This window comes from Corvus moneduloides, chromosome 8, assembly GCF_009650955.1.
Source record: "Corvus moneduloides isolate bCorMon1 chromosome 8, bCorMon1.pri, whole genome shotgun sequence".
In the NCBI taxonomy this organism is placed as follows: Eukaryota; Metazoa; Chordata; class Aves; order Passeriformes; family Corvidae; genus Corvus; species Corvus moneduloides.
This window is the reverse complement of record NC_045483.1, coordinates 15,064,515-15,086,670: the sequence shown is the minus strand read 5'-3', so window position 1 is coordinate 15,086,670 and position 22,156 is coordinate 15,064,515. Positions and strand designations below refer to the sequence as shown.

The 22,156-nt window shown below is 38.8% G+C and overlaps 1 protein-coding gene across 1 annotated transcript in view; it reads right to left on the bottom strand.

The window, feature by feature from the left end:
- Positions 1–21,698, bottom strand: part of KNDC1 (kinase non-catalytic C-lobe domain containing 1) — a 66,548-nt gene extending 44,850 nt beyond the window's left edge. The window contains 3 exon segments of the mRNA XM_032116196.1: positions 13,230–13,288; positions 16,561–16,759; positions 21,499–21,698. Coding sequence (XP_031972087.1) covers positions 13,230–13,288; positions 16,561–16,759; positions 21,499–21,597 — 357 coding nt within the window. The 5' untranslated portion in view covers positions 21,598–21,698.
- Positions 21,699–22,156: the final 458 nt, after the last annotated feature.

The window sequence follows — 22,156 nt, the reverse complement described above, 5'->3', positions numbered from 1 at the left end:
GTAAATCCCCTTTTTTACCTTTCCCCTCTCCCAGCTCCCAAAACACCACTACTGTCACCCCACAAGGAAAAGGGGAAAGAAAATCCAGCTATCTAATCAATTTCCTGAGCTGGCAGTAAACATGGGTAATATTTAAGGTAATCCAATGTAACTGTAAGTCTGTCCAAACTGGAGAAATGAGAAAATGAGTTTGTGATCATCCACTAGGTGGGGCGTTCCCCAAGTTAATGCAACAAAATGCTTCTACTTAACTGCACAGTTAGGCTTAGGAAGAAAATTTCACTTCCTGGGAACGGAGAGCAAGATGGGTATATGCAATAAATAAAGCAAATTCTTAACTATAAAATACCTAATGCTTACTGGAAGTGACTGTTCTCAATGAAAACAATCTCAAAAGCAAGCTAAAGATTTTTCAGTCTGCTCTACGGAGAGTAACAAATAGGAAAGGGTGGCAAACAACTTTTCTTCTGCCCAGACAGAATTGGGACTGAATGGGCCATTAGGAATTCTATTAAATAATTAAGAGGGCTTTTTTCCTTAATTTCTGAAAAAAACTCAACCAAACAAAAACACCACCACAAAAACCCAACAACTCCTCCAAAAAAACCCACCCTCACACTCACTTGTTTTAAATGTAGATAAGGAGAAAAGCTTTTTGAATTATAAGCATTTTGCATTACAGGATAATAATTTAATAGTTGATAAATAGCATGAATTTCCAGAGAGATCCAAAAGAAAAACCAAACAAACCCAAAGCAATCTCTTCACAATTCCTGAGGAGGCTTAGGAGTTAGAGACTTAATGCCACTTGTTACAAAAATATATAGACCATGCCAGCAAGACTGCACCACAGCGTCAGCTTCAAGAAGGATGGGAGGAAAGGGAGGAAGTCACATTAGGAAACTGTCCAGATTTGGTCCTAGAGAGTACATGTACTCTTAGCCCAAAGTCAGCAAGTATAACAAGAACTGTAGGTAAACCATTATGGTGTGCATTACTGGGAAAGCCATTATGGAAATAATGTGCCCTTTAAGAATCACAATGGCAACACAAAAAAAGATGTTTGAAGAGAGTAATAAGTATGATTTGAGGTAACAGAAGTCCTTTCAGCAACATGCTGAAACAAGGGAACTCATGTATTTCAGAGAAAAATTTGAAGGTCATAATCATACAAGTAGCCTCAAATCAAAATAACTTTTAATACTAGAGTGGTTTCCAAGACACAAAGGCGTAACAAGACAAAAAAAAAAAAATCCCAAACCAAACAAAAAAAAAGGTAATTCAAAATTCTTTTTAAATGATCAGGCTAAGTACTGGAAGCACTCACCAAAGGAGAGAAAAGCTTCTGCCATCATGTTATAATTTTACAACATTATTGAAATACTTTCCAAAAGGCTTCTGCAAGTTCTAATCAAAAGTTACTTGCCTTGCTGCATGCCATTTTATAACCATTTAACACTATAGGAAGTGAAATCAGAGAAAAGTAATGATCTGCTCTAGTTTTAAAATCTGCCAATCAAAAGATTGGGAAAAGAAGTAAAAGCTCCAAGTCTACAGAGAGACCATGACAGAGGCATTGTTGTATTACTGCTTGACAGGACTAAAGAACTAAACTTCTCCAGGAACCCACATTTGCAGACAAACACTACAGGAAAAAGCTGACAAAAGAGCTTTTGAATAGAGACTGCACAAGCATGTAGCAATTATGAATAATGACCATTTATAATTTGTATTGAGATTTCACTGAGTTCAGAATTGTAGGTCTTGTGGAGAACTGAAAAAGACAGACCGTAATACAGCCAATACTTCCTGAAAATATTTCTGACTAAATAACAAACTACAGAAATTGTGTAAAACAATTCTTGGTTTTGACATTCATATCTGACCCTTATTTTACTTTGCATATTTTCTTTTTTTTATTGAGATTGCACAGATTTAGACACTTCCACCTTTTCACAATTCAAAGCCTTTAAGGGTTCCATAAATGAAAGCTTCAGTGTGATTATAAACCTCAAAGTTTTATAAAGAAATTCAAGGTAATGCTTGAGAAAATTACTACTGAGAGACAACATTTAATATTTACCTATGTCATTTTTCTATGTTGTCATTCTAAAATGCACTATTTTTATGCAAAAGAAAGTCAGTAATATTCCTCAGCGAGAAAATGAAAGGGAAATAGACCTATTATTTTCAACACTTTCTTTCATTACAAATGGACTAAATGCCTTTCTGCATAATTGTAATTACTGGAAGGTGCTGTATTAAATATTAGCTTTCTGTTCATTTGGCACTCTGGATGCGTAGATCATTAGTCTGCAGAGTGTGCTAGAAGTGCTCAACTACTGTCGACTATTCTGAAAACATACAGTATAGCTTGAAGCGGCAGCAAATGCTGGAAGTACACTTTCTATCAAAGCTGTATGTGCAGTTTGTCCCTTCTAACTACAGTTAACTCTGTCTGAAAAAACTTGATCCCCAAAAGAGTCCTAAAAAAACAAATGGGGAACAAAATGCATCTACAGGTCAGATTCTCTCATGGCCAAAGTTTGCAGGTATTTTGACTCTCAAACTGTCTTTTAACTAACCTAACAAAAATAAGTGAAAGCTTTCAAGTTTATTTATGTTGTTAAGCAAATATCAGGTCATAGTTTATACTATAAAACACAAGCAAAGTTTTGTTACCTAGTCCCTACATTTTACTGGTTCTGGGTGACCTGTATTTGTATCATCCAATTTGAGCTGAGAAACACTACCTAGGACATCAACCTAATGTCAGTTTAACAGTTGCAGGCTTCTTGTCTGTAATGGTTCATGCCAACTGTTTTATTTCCATGAATTTGTCCAAGTTTTATTCACATGCAACCTTTTTGCATCTATGTTTTGCAGCAAGAATTTCCACATCTCATGGCATAAAAAGGCAATATTTTGTTTGAATCCACCCATGTACATCTCATTGTTGCCACCTACTTCTCCATTTCTGAGAGCTGACACTCACTCCATGGCTGCTGCCACAGCACGCTTCACAGATTTCTAGCAGAGCTTCTCCCTCAGGGCCTTCTCTTCCAGGCTAAAGAGTATTACTTGAAATAACTGTTTCTTTTATGAATGCTGTTTCACCATCTGGTCCTGGAAATTTATGTTACTGCTAATTTTGTCAGGTTGGTCACTAGTCTATTCTGACACTCTTAATTGAGCCAATTTTTGATAATTCTCCATAAAGAAGAGTAGCAATGTATGAACCTACTGAAGGTCCTACAAGATTAAAACGTTCAAAAAAATTACATAGCTTTTTGGCTGTGGCTTTCTTTGAAAAACTCTTTTGCATCTTATTCATTTGCAAACATTGCAGACTTTGTGTAGTATTTCTGAGTTTTGAGAGATTTGAAAAATATCAGGTTTTCATTCTTTTGTAAGTTTTGTTGCATACTTTTTGACTAACCTCAGGGGTTTCATTTCAGGTGGTCTTTGACAGGAGATACATATTGTTTTTAAAAAAATCATAAGATACATTTACAACAGTCTCTGTGCTACCTTCAAGCATTATTTTAACAGCAATAGATTTTGGCTTTCCATATGACCCTGTTGATTGTTGTCCTTAGAGTAACTTGCCAGCATTTATAGTAGTAATCATTTTGAAAAGAAATACTGTCAATTCAGAGCTACACCCAGAAATGAAGGGAAAAAAAATATATATAAATTTTTCAAATGGACCTCAACACAGTTTCAAAAAGCTGTTGTTACCTTAACTGCCATAGTAAAGACAGATGTATTGTAAGCCACTGACAGTTTCTTGGTAAAGATTCATTTCACTTTTGGAAGTCACATGAAGATGAACATACACAGAATCTTGAGCAAATTTAAACCATGCTGTTTGCAGCAACTTACTCATGTATTTGCAGAGTGAAGACACAAATTAAGAACAGGTTTTTTTACACTTCCATCCCACTTCTAGGCTCCCTTAATCACAAAGATCAGGCACCCCAACACAGATGAGTAGCACACCAGTTGACTCCTCTCCTGTGTGACTGAAGAAGTATAATTATGACAGGTAAGGAAGAATACTGCAAAAAAACCTGCTGAAGACCTCAGAGGTTTAGATAGCAAAAATTACTCACATTTATCTTTAAAGCTTCTTGAACAATGGTATCTTTTTAAAACTCCCTTTGAAATGGAGTTTCATGTGTCACAGCTCTCCTTATGATTTATCAGCCATTAACCTCCTTACTTTTAAGTTACTTGCCATAGGTAATTCATTTATCACTTAATTAAGGTAACACAACTTATTCCCTGTAGGCATAGAAACAAGGAAGCCTGAGAAACAGTTATATGCATGCTGAGCAGACTGGTTCGGTCTTCTCTCAACGGTGCAGGATTTTTTTTTTCAATTTATGGCAAATACGATGTTATTCATAGTTACTGAAGTTCTTTATTTAAAAAAACCTACATTCTTTTAATCTTAAACCTAAGAGGCAGTGCCTACTGGTAGTCTGTCACTCTGAGTAAGGCATTCACACCATTCTCTATTGAGGGATACTTATTACACATTTTGGAGGTAAGAAACTGAATTGTAGCACTTCCAGTTAAGAACACTATGGGCCAATACACTAGAATAGCATCCCAGTTCTTCTACCATTACATGAGTCAATCCAGATTTTGATATGTAAAATATTTATTACTGTGGAATAACCAGCTAACTCTTTCTTAACATAATAATCTATGGAGAGTTCTATTTTTTTTCCTATAAGAATCATGTATAAGATGCAAAATGTAAAAAGCTGGCCAAACACTTCTGTATTTACCTCTCTGCATAATATCTTGTTATGACAGCATTCAGAATACCAATTTTCACAGAACAGCTGGAGGTGACAAAAATAGCCAATGAATAGGTAGCTCTCATTTTATATGGCAGGAACGTAAACATTTGGAGGGGAAGGGTTGGCAGCTTATTTCAGTTTGGTTATTTTTTTTGTTTGATTGTTTCAGGGGACTGTTTTCTGCAGAAGTAAACCTTGCTCCTTCTCTACTCAAGTACAGTAGTATTACAGCTAAGAGAAAGGAGAAGTTTGCTTGGGGCTTTTGATTGTTTTGTGGGGCTTTTTTTGTTTTGGTTTTTTTGTTGTTGTTTGTTTGTTGGCTTGTGTGTTTTATTTGTTTGGGGGTTTTTTTTGTTTGTTCTGTTTTGTTTTATTTTTAAACTTGGCGAAAGGGCTGAAAAGTTCAAGAATCCTGGAGTATGTATATATAAAGAGATTAATTCAAAATGTGTTGCAAGCTTATCTAAGAAAACTTAAGTCACATTCAACACATTTCCCAGGAGACACTATCCTCAGCTTCAAAAGCGTATTCTCAGTTATTCTTCTAAGGTTTCCCGAAATGCTGTAACTAAGGAGACTGATGTATGAGTGACAACCATTTTGTCACAATCCTGAAGGCTCTGTTAACTAAATCTCAACAACCATCTAATTGACAGTGGAAACTGAACTAGTCTTGAAATTTTATCTCGAGATTAGGAAGTCATCCATTCTACCATCTAGTTCTAAGTCAATTGTTTCCTGAACCTTTCAAAAATAGTGGTATTAATGAATGTTCTCATACACTAGTGAAATGGCTCGATTTTCAGTTCATGCAAATGGTAAAAATTAATTGCCACTATTTCAGGGAGTATAAATTATCCAGATCCAGTGTAGCAATGATCATGGATCTCTTAGTGACCTGAATATCCATGTAAAACAGGCATAAAATTAATGAAAGAGAAATCTTTTAATAACAAGTAATGATAAGGAATAATTCAATGTTGTCTTTAAGGGTTCAGGCTTACATTTCAACAGCATTGTAAACCACTCTAAGGAGTAAATGACGGAAATAAGTGGAAAGGACCAGTGAAAATTAAGTTCTGCCAGTAAGACCAGTATGATGATGGATCCATCAAAGAAATAAGTTTGAATGGGCAGCACCAGAAACTGACAGATAATGATAAGAGGGCTAAAGAAGACAACTTCATCCACAGCCGAGAAAGCATCAGTACTAATGAGGAGGGTTTATGTGGAAGAGGCTGGAGAGAAACAACTGATCCAAAACATTCATGCATCTTTAGCATTAAGAAGCCCAGAGCTTTATGATGACCCTGCACAAGTGTAACAGGAGAAAACAATTTCTTCTCCTTTCCATAGTTTTTTGCACATGATGGAAACAATCCACAAATTTATCCAATACAGCTGTTCGGGCTTCTAAAAAAGTAAACTTCAACTACAAGAACCACAGAACACAAAGTCCTCTCCTCACTCCCAGTCTTTTCCTCACAAAACAAGAATTCTTAAATAAGATAATTTAAAAATTATTTTGTACATTTTCACCAATCCTAGGGGAAAAAATTATATATCTTAACTTTAACAATGCTTTCTTATAGGAATCTTGTAGCCGAATAAGGAAGAAACCTAAAATTCTATATATTTTCATTGACCAGGTTACCAGTAATTCTTCTTCTAAAGACATTTTTCTGCCAGGAGACAAATTGTTTCCAATAAAAATAAGTCAATCTGAAAAGTTGTTTCAGATTTAGAGACAAAACTGTAGAAATACTGGCAATATTCTCAAAAAGTTTGCTAGCAAAGATCAATATGACAACTTTGCAACCCCAACTTCAGGACTAAGCAACAAGCTGTAGGTTTTTGAGGTAACCAAATTATAAACTTTAAGATAGTCTAGGCATTAAAAGAAAACAAACAAACAAACAAACAAAGAAAGACTGCTGTAAAAAAGTCCCATTGGCCTCATTCCTCCTTTTGTTAACTTCGTGTAAAGCAACTAAAGGGTGTCTGCTCAGTCCTAAGTTCCTGAACGGAACCTCAATTGGGACGCTGATGTAAAACCAAGAACACGAAGATTCCATTTTCTGTTCTATAGCACAGTAGACGCAGAGGTAACCAAATGAAAGTAATTTATTTTTGTCACTGAAGGAAAAGACAGCTTTAAATAACGCTCAGAAGATTGAATGGTTTAGACTACAGGAGGAGATAAGTTACCATTTGCTGATGACAAGCCTTGCTGCTGTTAGATAGAATTAGTCTCAAGGGGAGGCTACATGAAACTAGGAAACAGAACTGAAGAAAAAAGGCACTAGGTGTTTCAAAAGACTTGCTTCCCCCACCAGATAAACACAAAACCAAAAGCCCCTCTAGGAGAACATATAAAAGTTCTCTTTTTTCATCCTGCACTGAGAGCTAAAGAAAGAATAGAACAATAGAGATAATCTCAAAGTATTCAAAGCTACTGCTTTAAAAGACTAGGAAAGTCACAAAGACAAGACTTTCTTTTTACTGTCTGCTATTTGGATTTGGGAGAAAGATAAAGGCTTTCACATTTAAAGAAGGACCAACAGCTGAGACATGAGCACGAGGTTAGTGATGATCAGCTATTGAGAAATACTGCAGCATGAAACTGCTCAGTTTTCTTCAGTAGGCCTGACACAGATATATATATATATATATACGTACACACACCCTGAACCTGCCTTTCTTTATCTATTCTGTAGAACACTGTGTTTCATTTGACACTTCAACCCATGCATTTATATGTACATAAAATATTTGTATGTATATTGTATTTATCACTCCAACTGCCTTGTCTCATTTCATAGGAATAAGTTATATGAATCTTAATAATTTAGTATTTAAAAAAATGTGATAACATTTTATTTTGTATCTTTTCTATTTGCAGTAGTTCTACCACTTTGTGTTCATTTGTTTATTTTTAACGTTGCTGAAACACTTGGACTTCTTTTTATGTAATGTAAATCAACTACCAGCCACTGAGAACTGCAAGTTGACAGCCATGACATTCTAACAAAGACAGTGACAGCATTCAGCCTTTTCCAGTTGTGATTCTCTCACAGGTGAGGGATCAGCATACCCCACTCCTGTCCTGATAGATAAAAGCAAGAACAAGTTGTAGATGAGAAAAAGAGGAAGCGCGAACTTCACTTTCTTCCCCTTCTCTAACCCATATTTCTTCCTTCTCTTCAAGGTAGTATTTAACTCTGTATCACTTTTTCAGTACTTTAATTTCTGAAGGTTTTAATCCTGCTGCACACTGAGGCTTCTGAACTACTGCATCTTATCGCCACTAAATAATGAAATAAGTAATTAACAGAAGTATTATCCAATCTATGGACAAGAGCGAAAATTCACTGATTTCTATCACAAAGGTTCACTAGAACAAGCAAAACTGAATAGCCACATTATTAAAATATTATAAATGCAAGCTCACACATAGTGGACATGGGTCCTTCATCTCACTGAAAGCTCATATCTTAGAAATGCGGTGTTCCACATCAATGAACCTCTGTGTGAGACTCAATGGCAGTTTTGTGATGCAGACAAATAGCTATTTGAAACTGGTTTGAGACAGCCAATGTTTTTAACCTGAGGCAATCTTGTATTGTAGTGATAGAAGTAAGGCTATTAATGAACTCAACAATATTTAACTATTCATGTTGAGCCTCCCATTGGTCAAATTTCCTAAGTCTAACACTGTACTGCTCAAGGCAAGAAAATGAAATAGGAACCACCTTCATTAGGAAAAAGGCTAAAGTTCTTCCTATTTAGAAGGCAGAACCAGGGCAAATTTTAAAAGAAGCCTAAAATATTATTTTTGCATCTGAGTCTATTAATGGTTTTCAAGAACAGAAAAATTCACATTCTTTGCTGTTCTCTATAGTATGATGAGTAGAAAATGATAAAATTAGATGCTAATCTTTATACTCCAGATGCTTCTAACTGACTTCTAGCTCAAGATTCAGTGAGAACAAAAATTTGATCAATACTTGCGATAGCAAATTCAGGCACAACTTCCAGTTTAGAGGAAAAGCAGACAGTGAGATCTTTCCACCGATGCAGCCAAGTGACAGCTTCGGTAATGTGAAAACTTTTACTGAACACAGTTACATCACATGCCTGCATTTGCATTAAGAGGAGAAGTGCAAGTTATAATAAGTGTACTGTAGAGAAATTCACCTTTTCTTTGGACTTACAGTATGGATCATAACTCCAAAGTTTATCTCCTATTGCCTCTCTCTCTTGTCAGCACCAGTTCTTAATAGTACATTTACTAGAGCACAATGGTAATGGAAGTCTGTAAGGAGATAGCAAAGTTACGGGAAAAAAATTAACACGAACAGATAGCCAGAAGATCCTCTGTTTTAGTTCAGTGCTGTCCTAGAGCCCAGCAGTACTCTCTCTGGCTACCTTTCTGCCTTTGTACTGCAAGCATGCATTATGACAGCTGGTGAGGGGTCAGTAGCTCTGACCGAGGAAGCTGTGACCGGTCCAGAGAGATGGTCCCCAAAGAGATCGTCTTCCTGAGGCCTGGTGTCTTCCCTCAGCTGCTGGCTGGAGGGCCCATGCAGAAGCTGTCAGCTCTTTAGTGATTGTCAGCTCGTGATTTCAGCTCAGCTCTGCAGGGCAGCCTCCAGGCCAGACCAGGGAGAGAGACGAGAGGCCCGTGTAGCTGTTCTGCACGAGGCAGCTTTATTGGTCTGTACTCTGGCAAAGGAGAGCTAGGGACAAGCACCTCTCTGCCCTCACAGGGGCAGAGGGCTGGCTTTATAGGGATACAGGGGGTGGGTGTCAGAGGGTAAAGGCCAATGGGTTACAAAAGATCTGCATAGGGTCTCCCAGAGGATTCTGGGTCTGTCTTCTTCTCACCGTAACTGCAAAGTAGTTGCCTTTCCAGGGGAGTTCTGCTGGGAGATTTGAGCAATCTCCTTATCTCAGCAGACGTCCCTCCAGGGCAGTGGCTGGGCATACCCCACAACGCATACACCTGGAAGAGGAGAACATACCAGAACTAGCCTATTCAATGCCACTCCAACCACTTAGCAACATAGTGACTTCAAGGTCTCTTCAGATGCTCAGAAACTGCAATCCTTCCTCCAACCCCACAGGCTGGAAGTGTAGCAGCACTAAAGTCACCATGGGAAGTTCAGCTGCACTTCACTGTCAGTACCACAAGCCCCTTTCACAGCTAATTCCTTCTTAACCATGTTTCTCTCTAAAAAGTCTATTTTACACCTGACACTGAAGCTGAAGGGCTGGTCTTCACCTTCCAACTCTCAACAGTAAGTGAAGCTGGTGCTATTATTCCCACTTTACAAATGGAGAGCAGGTCAGGAAAGAAGGCACAAGGCTGAAACCAACCACATGAAATCAATTACTTTTCAGTCTTGTGCACTGTCATTTGGACAAAGCTTTAGATCTCTTGCTATTTGAAATTCCAACTAGAAACCGACATCTTTAATAGCTTTGTTTCAGACACCAGGACAGTAATGCATTTCAATTTGTTTCCTGTGTCTATTACCCTTGTGTGCTTGTGAGTTCCAGCTAAGTTTAGCAACTAATTAGGCTGGAGTCACAATACCATTAGAGGTCTGGATCAGTAATTCAAGCAGGAAACAAAACATCTCTTGTTGAAATAACTGTAGCTTTAATTGAAGGAATTTTTCAAAAAGAGTTTAAAGAGGAGGAAGTCATCCAGTAGCCATACAAATCTCCTTGTGTGCTTCCATTTTAGAAGCCGCAAAATAGGTTGCACTCAAATCAAGCAAAACCTCTGGCTGACATAACTATTTTAAATCAGCTGAGCTTTGACGCTGGAGTAACAGCTATCAAAGATCATCCTGAACATACTTAGTAGTTCCAAAACTAATTTTTTCTCTCTATATTGGAATCAGACAGTTTCAATACAAACATTACTCGCCATTGTTCTAAACAAAGCAGACTAAGCAGCTGCAAAAACAATCCAACAAAGAAGAACCAAGTCAGGCCATTACCAAGGAAGAAGCAAGGAGTAACACAAGAGACTTGACACCCCTGTAAAAAGGGCAGCTTACTGTAATCAAAGAACCTCATAATACTGAGAAAGCACAACAGGCCAGGAGATGTATATAAAGCAGTACTATTCTGCTATTGCACAGTAGAAGGTTACAATAGGGGTGAGGGGACAGACAGAAGCATCAATACTTTTGGAAAAGAGAAGAACTTGACGTATTAACACCAAGAAGGAAATGGCCAGCTTGGAAAGATTACAATATTATAAAACCCTTGTAACAAGTACACAAGCATTAACCCACTGTAGGTCTTGGAAACTGCAAAAGTAAAAGCAAGCAGAGATCAGCATGGAATCCTTGGCAGAAGTCGGTCTGGTACTAAAGCACTTAAACACTCAACCAAACTCTATACATGGCAAGAGGCAAAGCTCTGAAATTCCATAAATACTCTGAATCCCATAGACGTCTGACCAAATGCACACAAATCCCAGAGTAAAACAATACATTTCTGCCTCAATGCAGGGGAAAGCCCTTGCTTTTCAGTCCTGTGTATTGCTCTAGGATAGCTATTGAAAAACAGCTGAGGCAACAGGATACTGTTGTAGCACTCTCTCCCTGCTTTGGAAAGCTTCCCAACTTGTTAGATAAAGAAATAGCAGCAACGCACAGAAATCAGTGCACCCAGCCCTTACCCCACTTCACAAGAGACAATGCAGAGCATGTTGACTTCCTTCCACACAAATGTGTACCTTCATGTATCTTCAACGACCTTTGCAAAAGGAGTAAAATGTTCAATGTTTAGAGCCACTCCTGACTCAAACAGCTTTCACTGACTGTTTAATTGCTTGTGCTGTGCTTTGTATTGGGATTCACTGGGGCTTAACAGGCTTGCACATGCTGCTGAAAGAGAAGAGTTAAACAACAAATCTGTACACAGATGAGTTTTATCCAAAAGGAATGCAACAGCCTTGTCTATCAGACAGAACTAAAATTTCAGGTCACTTAGTATTACCACAGTCTTTCCAAACTCCTATTTCACCTTGTTCCATCTCCTTGGTCTTTGAACCTCTTTCATTGTATCTATTTACTTTATGCAGACAAGTTCAGCAATTTCTAGACACGGAAAAAGGGTTGGGGGAAATAAGTTGGTCAAAGGAGCAAATAATTCCGCAAATCTTGTAAGCATTTCTGTGTCAAGTCTTTGAATCTTGTTAAGGAATGAAGAACATATTTATGTAAAATCTAAGTCCAGCTTCAGAAGCATAACAAAATGAAAGAAACAAAACCCAGTCACCTTTGGGTCTTGTTTTCCTCAACCACATCTGAATATAAAGGCTTATAAAGTTGCCAAGTTTACAGGCAATGCAGGCCACCTCCTAACAGTCCTTGTCCACAAAGAAAGACTCCCTGCAAACCATCACAGGGATGAGGAGGAGAGTGAGCACAAAATGACTAGAGCTCTGCTGGCCCATGTAGATATATTAATAAAGCATAGCAACAGAGTGAAATGTTGCCTCTCTAACCTGCAAGGACTGCACTATTTCATATTCTATTATACCACCCTCCCTGCCTTATCATTCTCATTTAACATGAGTACTACACACTTTCAAGGCTCACTTCTCCTCCTCCTCCCCACTACCACGCCCTCCACCAAGAAACACAGAGAACTACTAAAATGACTATGAAGGCTACAACTACGAAAAGCAAAAGATATTGTACTGAACGATAAAGAACCATATTTTTAAACATACCTTGAATTAAATGTGTTGCTAATAAAAGCATTTGAATTATCTAAGAATACATGCCAGAAAAAATAGTGTATTAAGAAGAAGGATATTAAGCAAGAAAGTGCTCCTGTAGCATGCAATGAGATGGTTGACTTGGGAGGCTAATGAATTAGTATAAACAATTCAAATCTAATTTAATTTAACAATGTAGAGCATTTGTGCATTGCAAAGCAACAGATAGTAATCTGTTTCTTCATTAAATCAAAGATAAAATTGCTGATTACCCTTCCCTGAATTATTTTATTGAAGAGGATAGCAAACAAATTTTATATTTAGTCATAAAAGTTCATGACTAGTCCCCAAACAAGCCAATGTAACCAGTGATGGGTACCAGTGAACATAATATAGGCCAGCTGTGGTTTAGTGCAACACATTATTCAGCCAAAATAGATTCTCACATTTTAACAGTTAGTGAACAAATGTTTATGCAGAAAATTAATACAGCATTTTAAGTTTACTTTTTATTTTCACAAAACATATCTCAACAGCACCATTTACTACACAAAATCTTTAGAAGCTCTAAAATCATATACTGAGAATGCTGAGTATTTGGTATTGCCAGAAATACTAAAACTATTAACCTCCCCCTCTACTTTACAGATATAAATTTATGAACTTGCCTCAAAAGTGTTACCGGTGATATCAAACTCTGGTGGAACAAAGGCACCCTCTGGATCATCTTTGAAAACAAAAGGAAACATGCCAGATTAGAAATTAGTAGTCTTGTTTAAAAAAACCACAAACCAATTTGATGATACAAATTTAATGATACACTCCTATCTGAGACAAAAGAAACTTTGTATAGCAGTATTCTGGTTCACTCCAATTTGATGTACAGACAACTTATCCATGTTACTAGTGCTGGAAGTAAAATAAAGTGCTGTTTTCAAGGTATCATAACTTTCCTACTAAGAAACAAAACCGATTAAACACCCACAAAGAAATACATTTAACATGTCTAACCACTTCTTGCCTTCAGGCATTTATGTTTGGACCCAGTTATCACCTAAGCTGGTGGGGCTCAGCTGTGGCTTAGAGGTCTGATTTGATGAATTGGACACTTCCATTCACTATTTTCCACTGCAGACCTGGGTGATAAAGGTTCAAGCAGCAAAGCCAGTCTGAACAGCTAATTGTCTCTTCATCTTAGAACTCTGACCTTTCTGCTTAGTTTGTTTTACTTATGATAAAAGAGTAGAGGAAGTAAATTGCCCACACATGTGCTGCTGAACAGAGAACTGAGCTACTACAGCAGTCAATTCTGAGTGAGGAGGTGAAAAGAAGAAAAGACCATCTTAAAAGAGACTGATGATGCTTCTGCATCCAAGCAGGTACACAGTATCACAGTGTACTTACGTCACATGAACCCAGTAAAGAACGCCAAGGAATTAAACAAGAGCCCAACTAAAAAACCTACTCTTCACATACTCAACTCACCTAACCTATCCTTCTGGGAAGCCAGGATGATTGAGATGATTTACATGCAAAAAGTGTGTTTCCCTTCTCAACAAGAAGAGAAAAATAGTATGTTCAGAGGCACAGCATAATCATCGTAACTTTAGCTTTAATAGAACGTTTGTGCCTGTTTCTTATTTCACTTGCAAGTGAAACGCAAAGTTTTTATTGTGAAGACACTAAGCCCAGTTATATGGCAGAGACTACCAGAGATGGCTTTTTTTGCATATTCATACATTGCAGCTACATGGCCTGGCTGACTAGCCAGATACCAGTAACTGATTTACAGCTCCTTATGACATTCCCAAATGTACTTTCCCACTGAAAAAGAGGGGTATGCAACTAATTCTGCATTTCTTACCCACCACCACATTTTTTTGTGATTTTGGGGGTGGGCAGAGGAGGCAGAATGAGAAGGGAACTAACAGACAGATGTTTTATTCTCCTCTCTCCCCCACCTGCAGACTACTGCTCCTTTTTATCTCCAGTCCTTTTTCCCTTTCTTTCCATAGAACACTTTAAAGGCTGTACAAGTATTTAAATTATCACTGGTACAGCTCACTGTATTCTTCTAATATAATGTTTACAATGGGAATTTGTTTGATCTGAAGAGACAAGAAGGTATCAGACCCCTTGGCAGAACATCCTATTGAATGTTTGTCACTTTAGTACCACAGAACCTGCAGGAAGCAGAACTTCCTGCTAAAGCAGAGATGACAGGCTGTTTGCTTTCTCTCAGTGGCAAGCAAATCCAGAGGTTATAATTTTCTTCTGGAAGAATAAATCCATAGGCAACAACTACAGGGAAGCAAGAAAAGAACAATCTCCTCAAGTGCCTACTTAATAAACTACATTTTAACCAAACAGTAACAAGATCTGAGGGAAAGAGCCAAAGACATAGTGGAGTGTGTGTGAGAGAAGTAGAATGCATGCGTAACTTTTTTGCATTCCTATGGGAAACATAACATTCTTTAAAGAGAACTAATGAAAAATCTTTTCCTTAGAGACTAACATGACTTCAGGGAACTAAATATTTGTACATTTGCTTTGCATGGGAATTTGTTATCCCACATTTTAAGTCCTTGAATACAGCATTCCTGGATCAATTGTTTGCCAGCTATTCAATTAGACGAAAACATTTAAGAAGAAATTGATATTTTCCTTCCTAGCTACAAGCAAAGATCTCAGTTGAGGAGCATTTTTTATCCACTAGATTTATTCTCTTCAACTAGTCTTTCATTGGCTTATACAAAGGCAGCTTCTTTTTCTTTTCTTTTAAATTTCAAGGTATGACAAGCTCCTTAAAATAAAGGAAGTTGATTCCACATTACCCTATTAATATGGAAGTAAAAGTTGACTCATGTCTATTTGAAGAATTTAGTAAAAAACAAACATCACAACAATTCTGAAGATACATTTTCATCTTTATTAATTATATTTTATGATGTTCCATTTATATGAAGTACCATCCCTAATCCTAAAGGAGGCAACAAATCTTCATCTGGTTGCGATGTCACCTTTCCTCAGTTTTTCTAGTATTTTTTCTAAATACTGTGATCTAGATTTTGACTAAAAGAATAAACCCTTATCCTGACATAGGTTAAAAAATAAAGTAGGTTAAAGAAATCACAACAAAAACTTGACTAGTGTGTATATAGAATAGAATGGTTCTCCTAGTTATGAGCTGTCATAAATTTAAAAGTACCATAGCATAAGAGCTGTTTGGTTTTTTTCCTCCTCTGTAAAACATTAAGAGGCTTTAGACCCATCATCTTGAGATGCATCAATGAGAAAGGAAAAGCAACCATAACATGCCTTTTCATCTAAGATGAAACAATAAGTTATTTTAAAGGTCATCACCCTGTCCACCTGCTACGATACCTGAACATCTTCATGCCACTACATACTGGTTTCTAACGTATTAAAATTCATTTCAGATTTGCCAAGTCTGAAAATCATGATTTAAAAGAATAATAATTTTTTATTCAATAGAGAGCTTTAAAAAAAAAAAGAGGCCTTTATTCAACAGAACTTTCCTTTTTAATAGCAAATGTGCACTGGAATTGTTCCATTCTTTATGTTGACAATCAGCAAGATACACTGAATATCAGACTTATCTAGAAATAGAACATAGCTATGAAATTAGACAATCTGTAAGAGATGAAAGACATGCTTTACAAAGGTAGAGACTTGTGTACACAGGAACACAAGTACCTAATCTTCATGTTTAAAATGGACATAAAGAAGACTTATTACCTGGATGAGTCTTAAAATAACTAGGGGGAATTGTCTAAGCAAACTCAGAACAGCCTTTGTTCATCAATTACAAAACTGAACATGTAGTTTCACACGTACATATACACATCCCTTCCAAAATAAGTTTTATTTTACCTTTATTTTAATTGTAAGTCTTAAAAATAGAATGTAATGTTTTACTGCAGTTTCTCACTATGAGTTTGCACAGTTGTAAAACAGCCTGGAAACACAAATACTTACCACTGAGCTGTTCCATGAAGCATACATTGCCATTGGTGTTAAAAGCCAAAGTGTCAGGAGTGATGCAGAGTGTCTGGAAGATTGCAGAATGGGCAATGCTCTTCAAAGAATGGCAGCACTCCAGGCAAATTGCCCAAATATCTTGCTCAGTAAGACAGCTATCCCGCAGTGACAAAATATCAGCAAGGGACACATTCTCCTGCCAAGATATGAATTAATAAATTACCCTGGATTTCATGACACAACTTTCTGTATCATAGATTACATTTGACACAATTGGCTACAAGTAATGTTTCCAGCAAGTTCTCAGACTTCCTAGGACACTGATTAACACCCCAAGAAACACCAAGTGCATGACTTTGCTCTCAACACAGAATGTTTTAAGAAGTGCAGTTAACCTGAACAAAGATATCACAGTATGCTAACATAAAAAAAAATACTATGGGAGATATGTAAGTTAAATAAACACTGCATCAAAGGAAACAGACCATTTGGAGGTAAAAGCAGGGAGACTAAATGAAAACATTTTGTTTCACCCATGCCTTTCAAGTTCTCCCAGGTGTCTTTATATAAACTACTTAAGAATTCTCTTCACAGCACTTCTCCTGACCATTTGTGATCTGGGAAAAAGTACCCTTTAGATTAGCCTGTGTTAAGAATGATGCTCTTGTGAAGTTTAGTGATGTAGACCATTTAATAAACACTGAAAAGTCAAACATGCCATAGGAAAAGTGTTTTTATACTTGGACTTAAAACCAAACACTTCCGTTGCCCTAGGCCTCCCCATTACATCCAGAGCTCTTAGTGACCAAAATAGCTCATGGACTTAAGTTTCTAAGTTGCTGTCAACTTGCATTGACCCTGTTATCACTGTAAGGCTGTGAGTCCAGCCCCAAAAAAATTTCCAATGTGGCTTTCCTGGTCAAGATGTTTAGAAACAATGCTTGGCTCAAAGCAACCAGTCTCTCTATGGGTATTTTTGGAATACAAACCCAATACATTACCCACAGCTACAGAAGTAAAGCTTTCACGAACTTAAAGGAATGAGGGAAAAAAAACCCCAAACAAAACATTGATTCCATCCATAAGGAAAAATAAGGCAACAAAACTGGAAGGTAATCTACAGAAGTTACTTTGTATCGGAGCTATAATTACTATTAATTACACAGTATTTTCCCATTTATATGTAAGTAATTAAGACTAAAAACTATGCTCTCAGCGATATTAAATATACCCTAAATGGAAGGTGTAGATACACATTGCTTAGCATATAGAAAAAAGAAAGTACGTCATCGTCAGCAAAAGAGGATGTGAAGTATCTTACAGATCAGAAACCTGCTGTGGTTTAAACTTTTAATCCCTTGGAGAACAGTTATAAATTTCTTTACCTATTTCAGCACAGGAGAATATCAATAATATCTGGATTACCATATACAGAAGAGGCTAACAGCTTATTAACGTGTCTTTCAGAGAATTAAGCACTGCTTTCATGATATCCTTCAAATAAGAACCAGACCTCAGTCCAAAAGTGTATTGTGTCTTTTAGTCTAAACTACAATGCTTAACAAATAAATATGAGGCAGGAAATAAAGCACACTCATTGTTATTTGGGAAACTTAACTTCTCTTTTCAAAGGTCTTATTTTTCATCAGCCTAGACATGGATTGATTTACTAATGGCAGCATTACTACAGTGCCTTCTAGCACCAATCATGGATCTTGGTCTCATTAAAATCAGTCCTACATAATAAAGAACAGCAAAAGATCTCAGCACAAAATCTTATTTTCTCTGTGCTGTGCTCAGTACAGTTGTGTAATGCTGCCATCAGAGTTGGCAGGTGGGCAAGGAAGTTTAGCACATCTCCATAGGGAAGCTGTTCCAAACACGAAGAGCAACACAGAGGTTCTTCTATCTGCAAATAAAAACACATTGCAAGAAGCTCTACTACAAACATTAGGCTTTGAAATTGACCAAACTGAGCAGCGGGATGAGGATAGGCTTGGATAGAAGAGACACACTGCTTATTCTATGGCCACCAAAAAGAGTTAAAAAAAATAAAAGTCCTATGATCAAAACAATGAACCAGTAATAATTTTTAACTCTCCTAGAATCCTCCAGCTAGGTGACATGATGGCATTTGCCACAAAAGAAAAATAATAGAATGCTTCACTAATCAAGATGCAAAACTATGAGAGTTTCATCTGTATGTATGGACAAAATAGGTTCAATTTAGAGTGCACATGAAAAAAATTAAACCTGCAATCTTTAAGACAGACTCAATATCAAATTCCAGTCACAATAAGGACTTGAGAGAACTTCTTTTAAGTCAAGGTTTGAGGCTGAACTCCACTGCAGACAATAATTATCAGCAATGATATCTACAGTATAAACCTACATAAACATCTTTGTCTTGTGGTTGTTTGGGAAGTAAACAAAAGGTAATGCTCTCATGTCAGGTAAGCTTATTTTCCTTCCAGGGAATGAAAAAGTTATGTAATACAGAAAAAAAACTCAAAACAAAAAAAAAAAAAAAACCAAACAAAAAACCCAAAAAGAACCCCAAACAAACAAACCAACCAACCATCCAAAAAAACATCAAACAAAAAAAAAAAAAAAAAAAAAAAAAAAAAAAAAGCAAGGAAAAAGGAAAAAAGTCCTATGAATGTTCTGTGGCTTCTGTCAAGAGTGGATGGCTAGGTGAAGCTAAAACAAACATACAAAAATATGAAACACCACCAGTACCATATGGCAGGCCTTTCTATTTCCAATGCTCCAGGGCAGTAAGTTACTTACTTCACATAAACCACATATTTCCCACAATGATCGCACTTTCTTGACCTTACTTATTAAAGCTGCTACTGCAGCTAAGCAAGGCCTTTGTAGAGAATGAAGCATTGAAAACACTGAGACTTGCATTTGACTAGCTTGTATCCCCAAAGAAACACAGACCAGAAGCTTTCACTGTGGAAAAAACCCATCCTTTTAACACTGTAACACAGGAGGTTCTGGCAAGCTGAAGCTTCTGGTGAGCAACTGCTTCAGTACTTTGGACCACTGGAAGTTGCTTCATTCAAATGTGCTACATATCAGAGATCCTGATGCCTCTTTTTTGTCTCTTTCAGCAAAAGACACTTGTGTCTGGTTTTAATATGAAAGTGTCTGGTTTTAACAGTAAGAACTACAAAAAGTAAACTGGTCAGGCAACCATGCTTAACTGCTCACTTTAGTTCTCAGCTTTCTCTTATATTTTCTTCAGCAAGTACAAAACAGTTCAGTAGCATATAATTAAGCAGAGATAATTAAGAGAGAGTAGGAATAAAAAATAAATTAATTGGCCACAGATCCTTTCTTAAAAATTTTGAAATTGAATATTAAGGAGTATGAAATGAAGAAAGTTCTAGTAAAGAGAGGAATTGGAAACACACCCTCATCCTCAGCATTTTCTATGCTCCAGTTCAGGCAGATTCCTACTTCACATATTGGCAAAAGCCCACATGCATCAGACACCAACCTCATTCTTCATACTAGGTACAATGATGACAAGAGCAGACTCCACTAAATGACTAAGCAACTCAGTGTTCCGTACAACAGCACTCACAGCCTTCTGACACCTAAGTCTTTTTGCCATGATAATTCACACAAACTTCAAAACAATCTATTCCAGAATCACAAAAAATGTGGCAAATGCCATTCATTACATTCATCACATCTGAAGAAAAACACAGGGTTGCCTGAATAAGCTGAGTACTCTTCAAAGCAGCCCTTTTTTATTAACTTATCTAATCACCAGGTGATAGGTCATGCTCATTCTCCCAACAAAAATACTGAAACTATTTATGTTTTTGTAATAACTAAATAGGTGGGACTCATGGGAACCCACAAAGTATATCTTGAGCAGGTATGAAAAATGGGCTCAGTTCTTTCTTGTACAGAAGAGTTGACCCTTAGCCTTCTCCGTTCTGAGGAAATACTCTAAGTATTTAAGCCAACATGTAAAAAATGAGACCATTACCACCTTCCTCCTAGATTTTGCATTGGCCAGTCTGAGTGCAGAGGGCCTACTGCACTGAATATAACAGATGGTAGAAGAGCCAAACTGCTGAGCCACTGGGTGACTTGAGAAAGCTGAAAGGGGCTTCGCATTTTCAAATGTGCTTTTAGCTCCTGATTCAGCAGGATTCTTGATGTAGCAAATAAGAAAGTTTGCAAGATCTGGTTCAGGGAACGAGCAGCTCACATATGGTTCACCAAACCTTTACTTAAAAAAGGAAGAAATCTCCAAACATTTTGCCCTAACATTCACTAGGGGGTAAGAAACACACATCACGTGAAAAGATAAAAAGATGAGCAAGAGCAATAAAAAGCAAGTGCAAAACCAATAATAGATCCAGACAAATGTGATGACAAGAACTGGGTTTAGCTACAGGTTATTCTGCATAACAACTGAACAAACAGATTTAACAGTTTTATTTTTTTGGTTTTTTATTTCCCAGTGTCAAAGGCCTTTTAGCACAGGGCAGCGATATACGGCTGTACAAAAAAGTGGCTGACAGCTTCGGGAAACTGTTCTGCCCGTGTAAATTTCCCTTGATCGGGTGCGACAAGGACACGTACTTGCCGACTGCAGCATTAACCCACGGCTACGACAGCAGTGACGAGACATCCCGCACTCAAGGACCATGACTTTGCTGTTGTGTGGAGAAGGTGCACGGGAATGGGCTAAAGCCCAACTTGGTGGCTGGGACCGCGGGGCAGGAGGCAGCGAGGAGCCGGAGGAGCACACACGGAAAGCGAACGGCGCTGTGGCCGCGGCCTGGCCGCTCCCGGGGGGCGGGTGCGCCCCTGGCCCCGGCCGCCTCCCGCGGGCGGACCCTGAGGCCGCTACACCACAGCTGAGCGCAAGGGCGGCGGCTCCGTCCCCGCACCTGCCTCACTCACCTCATCCTCCAGCAGCGTCGGCAGAGGCTCAAAGTCGTAGCAGTTCACCTCCTCCTCCTCCTCATAAAACACGTCCTCTGCAGCGCCAAGAGTCTCCATCCCGCCCGGCGAGGGAGCAGAGGCTTCACCTCCGCAGCCTCCCTGTGCACTCGGAGCGCGGCCCTCGGCCCCCGCCGCCGCTCATCCCCACACCCGCCTGCGGGCTGCCCCCGGCGGCGACCCCCGCGGCGCCGCCCGCCCGCCTTAACCCCCTCCCCTGCCGGGCCCGGCCGCGGGGCGCCCCCGCCCCTCCCGCGCCGCCGCTCAGGCCCGGGCCCGGGGCAGCGCTGCCATGGCAACGGCCGCCGCCGCCTCGCCCGCGCGGCCTCACTGCGGCGGCTCCCGCCCTCCTGCGGCGCCGCCCGCCCCCGCCGCGCCCCGGGAGTCACCGGGGATGGCTGCGCGCCGCACCGTGTGCTCCGCGCCCGCTGCTCCCCGCTCGCCGCGGTGGGTGGCGGTGGCGTGGCCCTGCGCCCTGAGGAGCGTGCCCGCTGCAGTGCGATTTGCGGCCGCCGGGGCCCCGCGGGAGCCGGGGCCGGTCCTCTCTCAGCTGCGCTCTGCCGGCGATCGGAAGCGGCGGGAAGGGAGGGCTGGTGCCGGGCAAGAGGGTGCTTGGTGG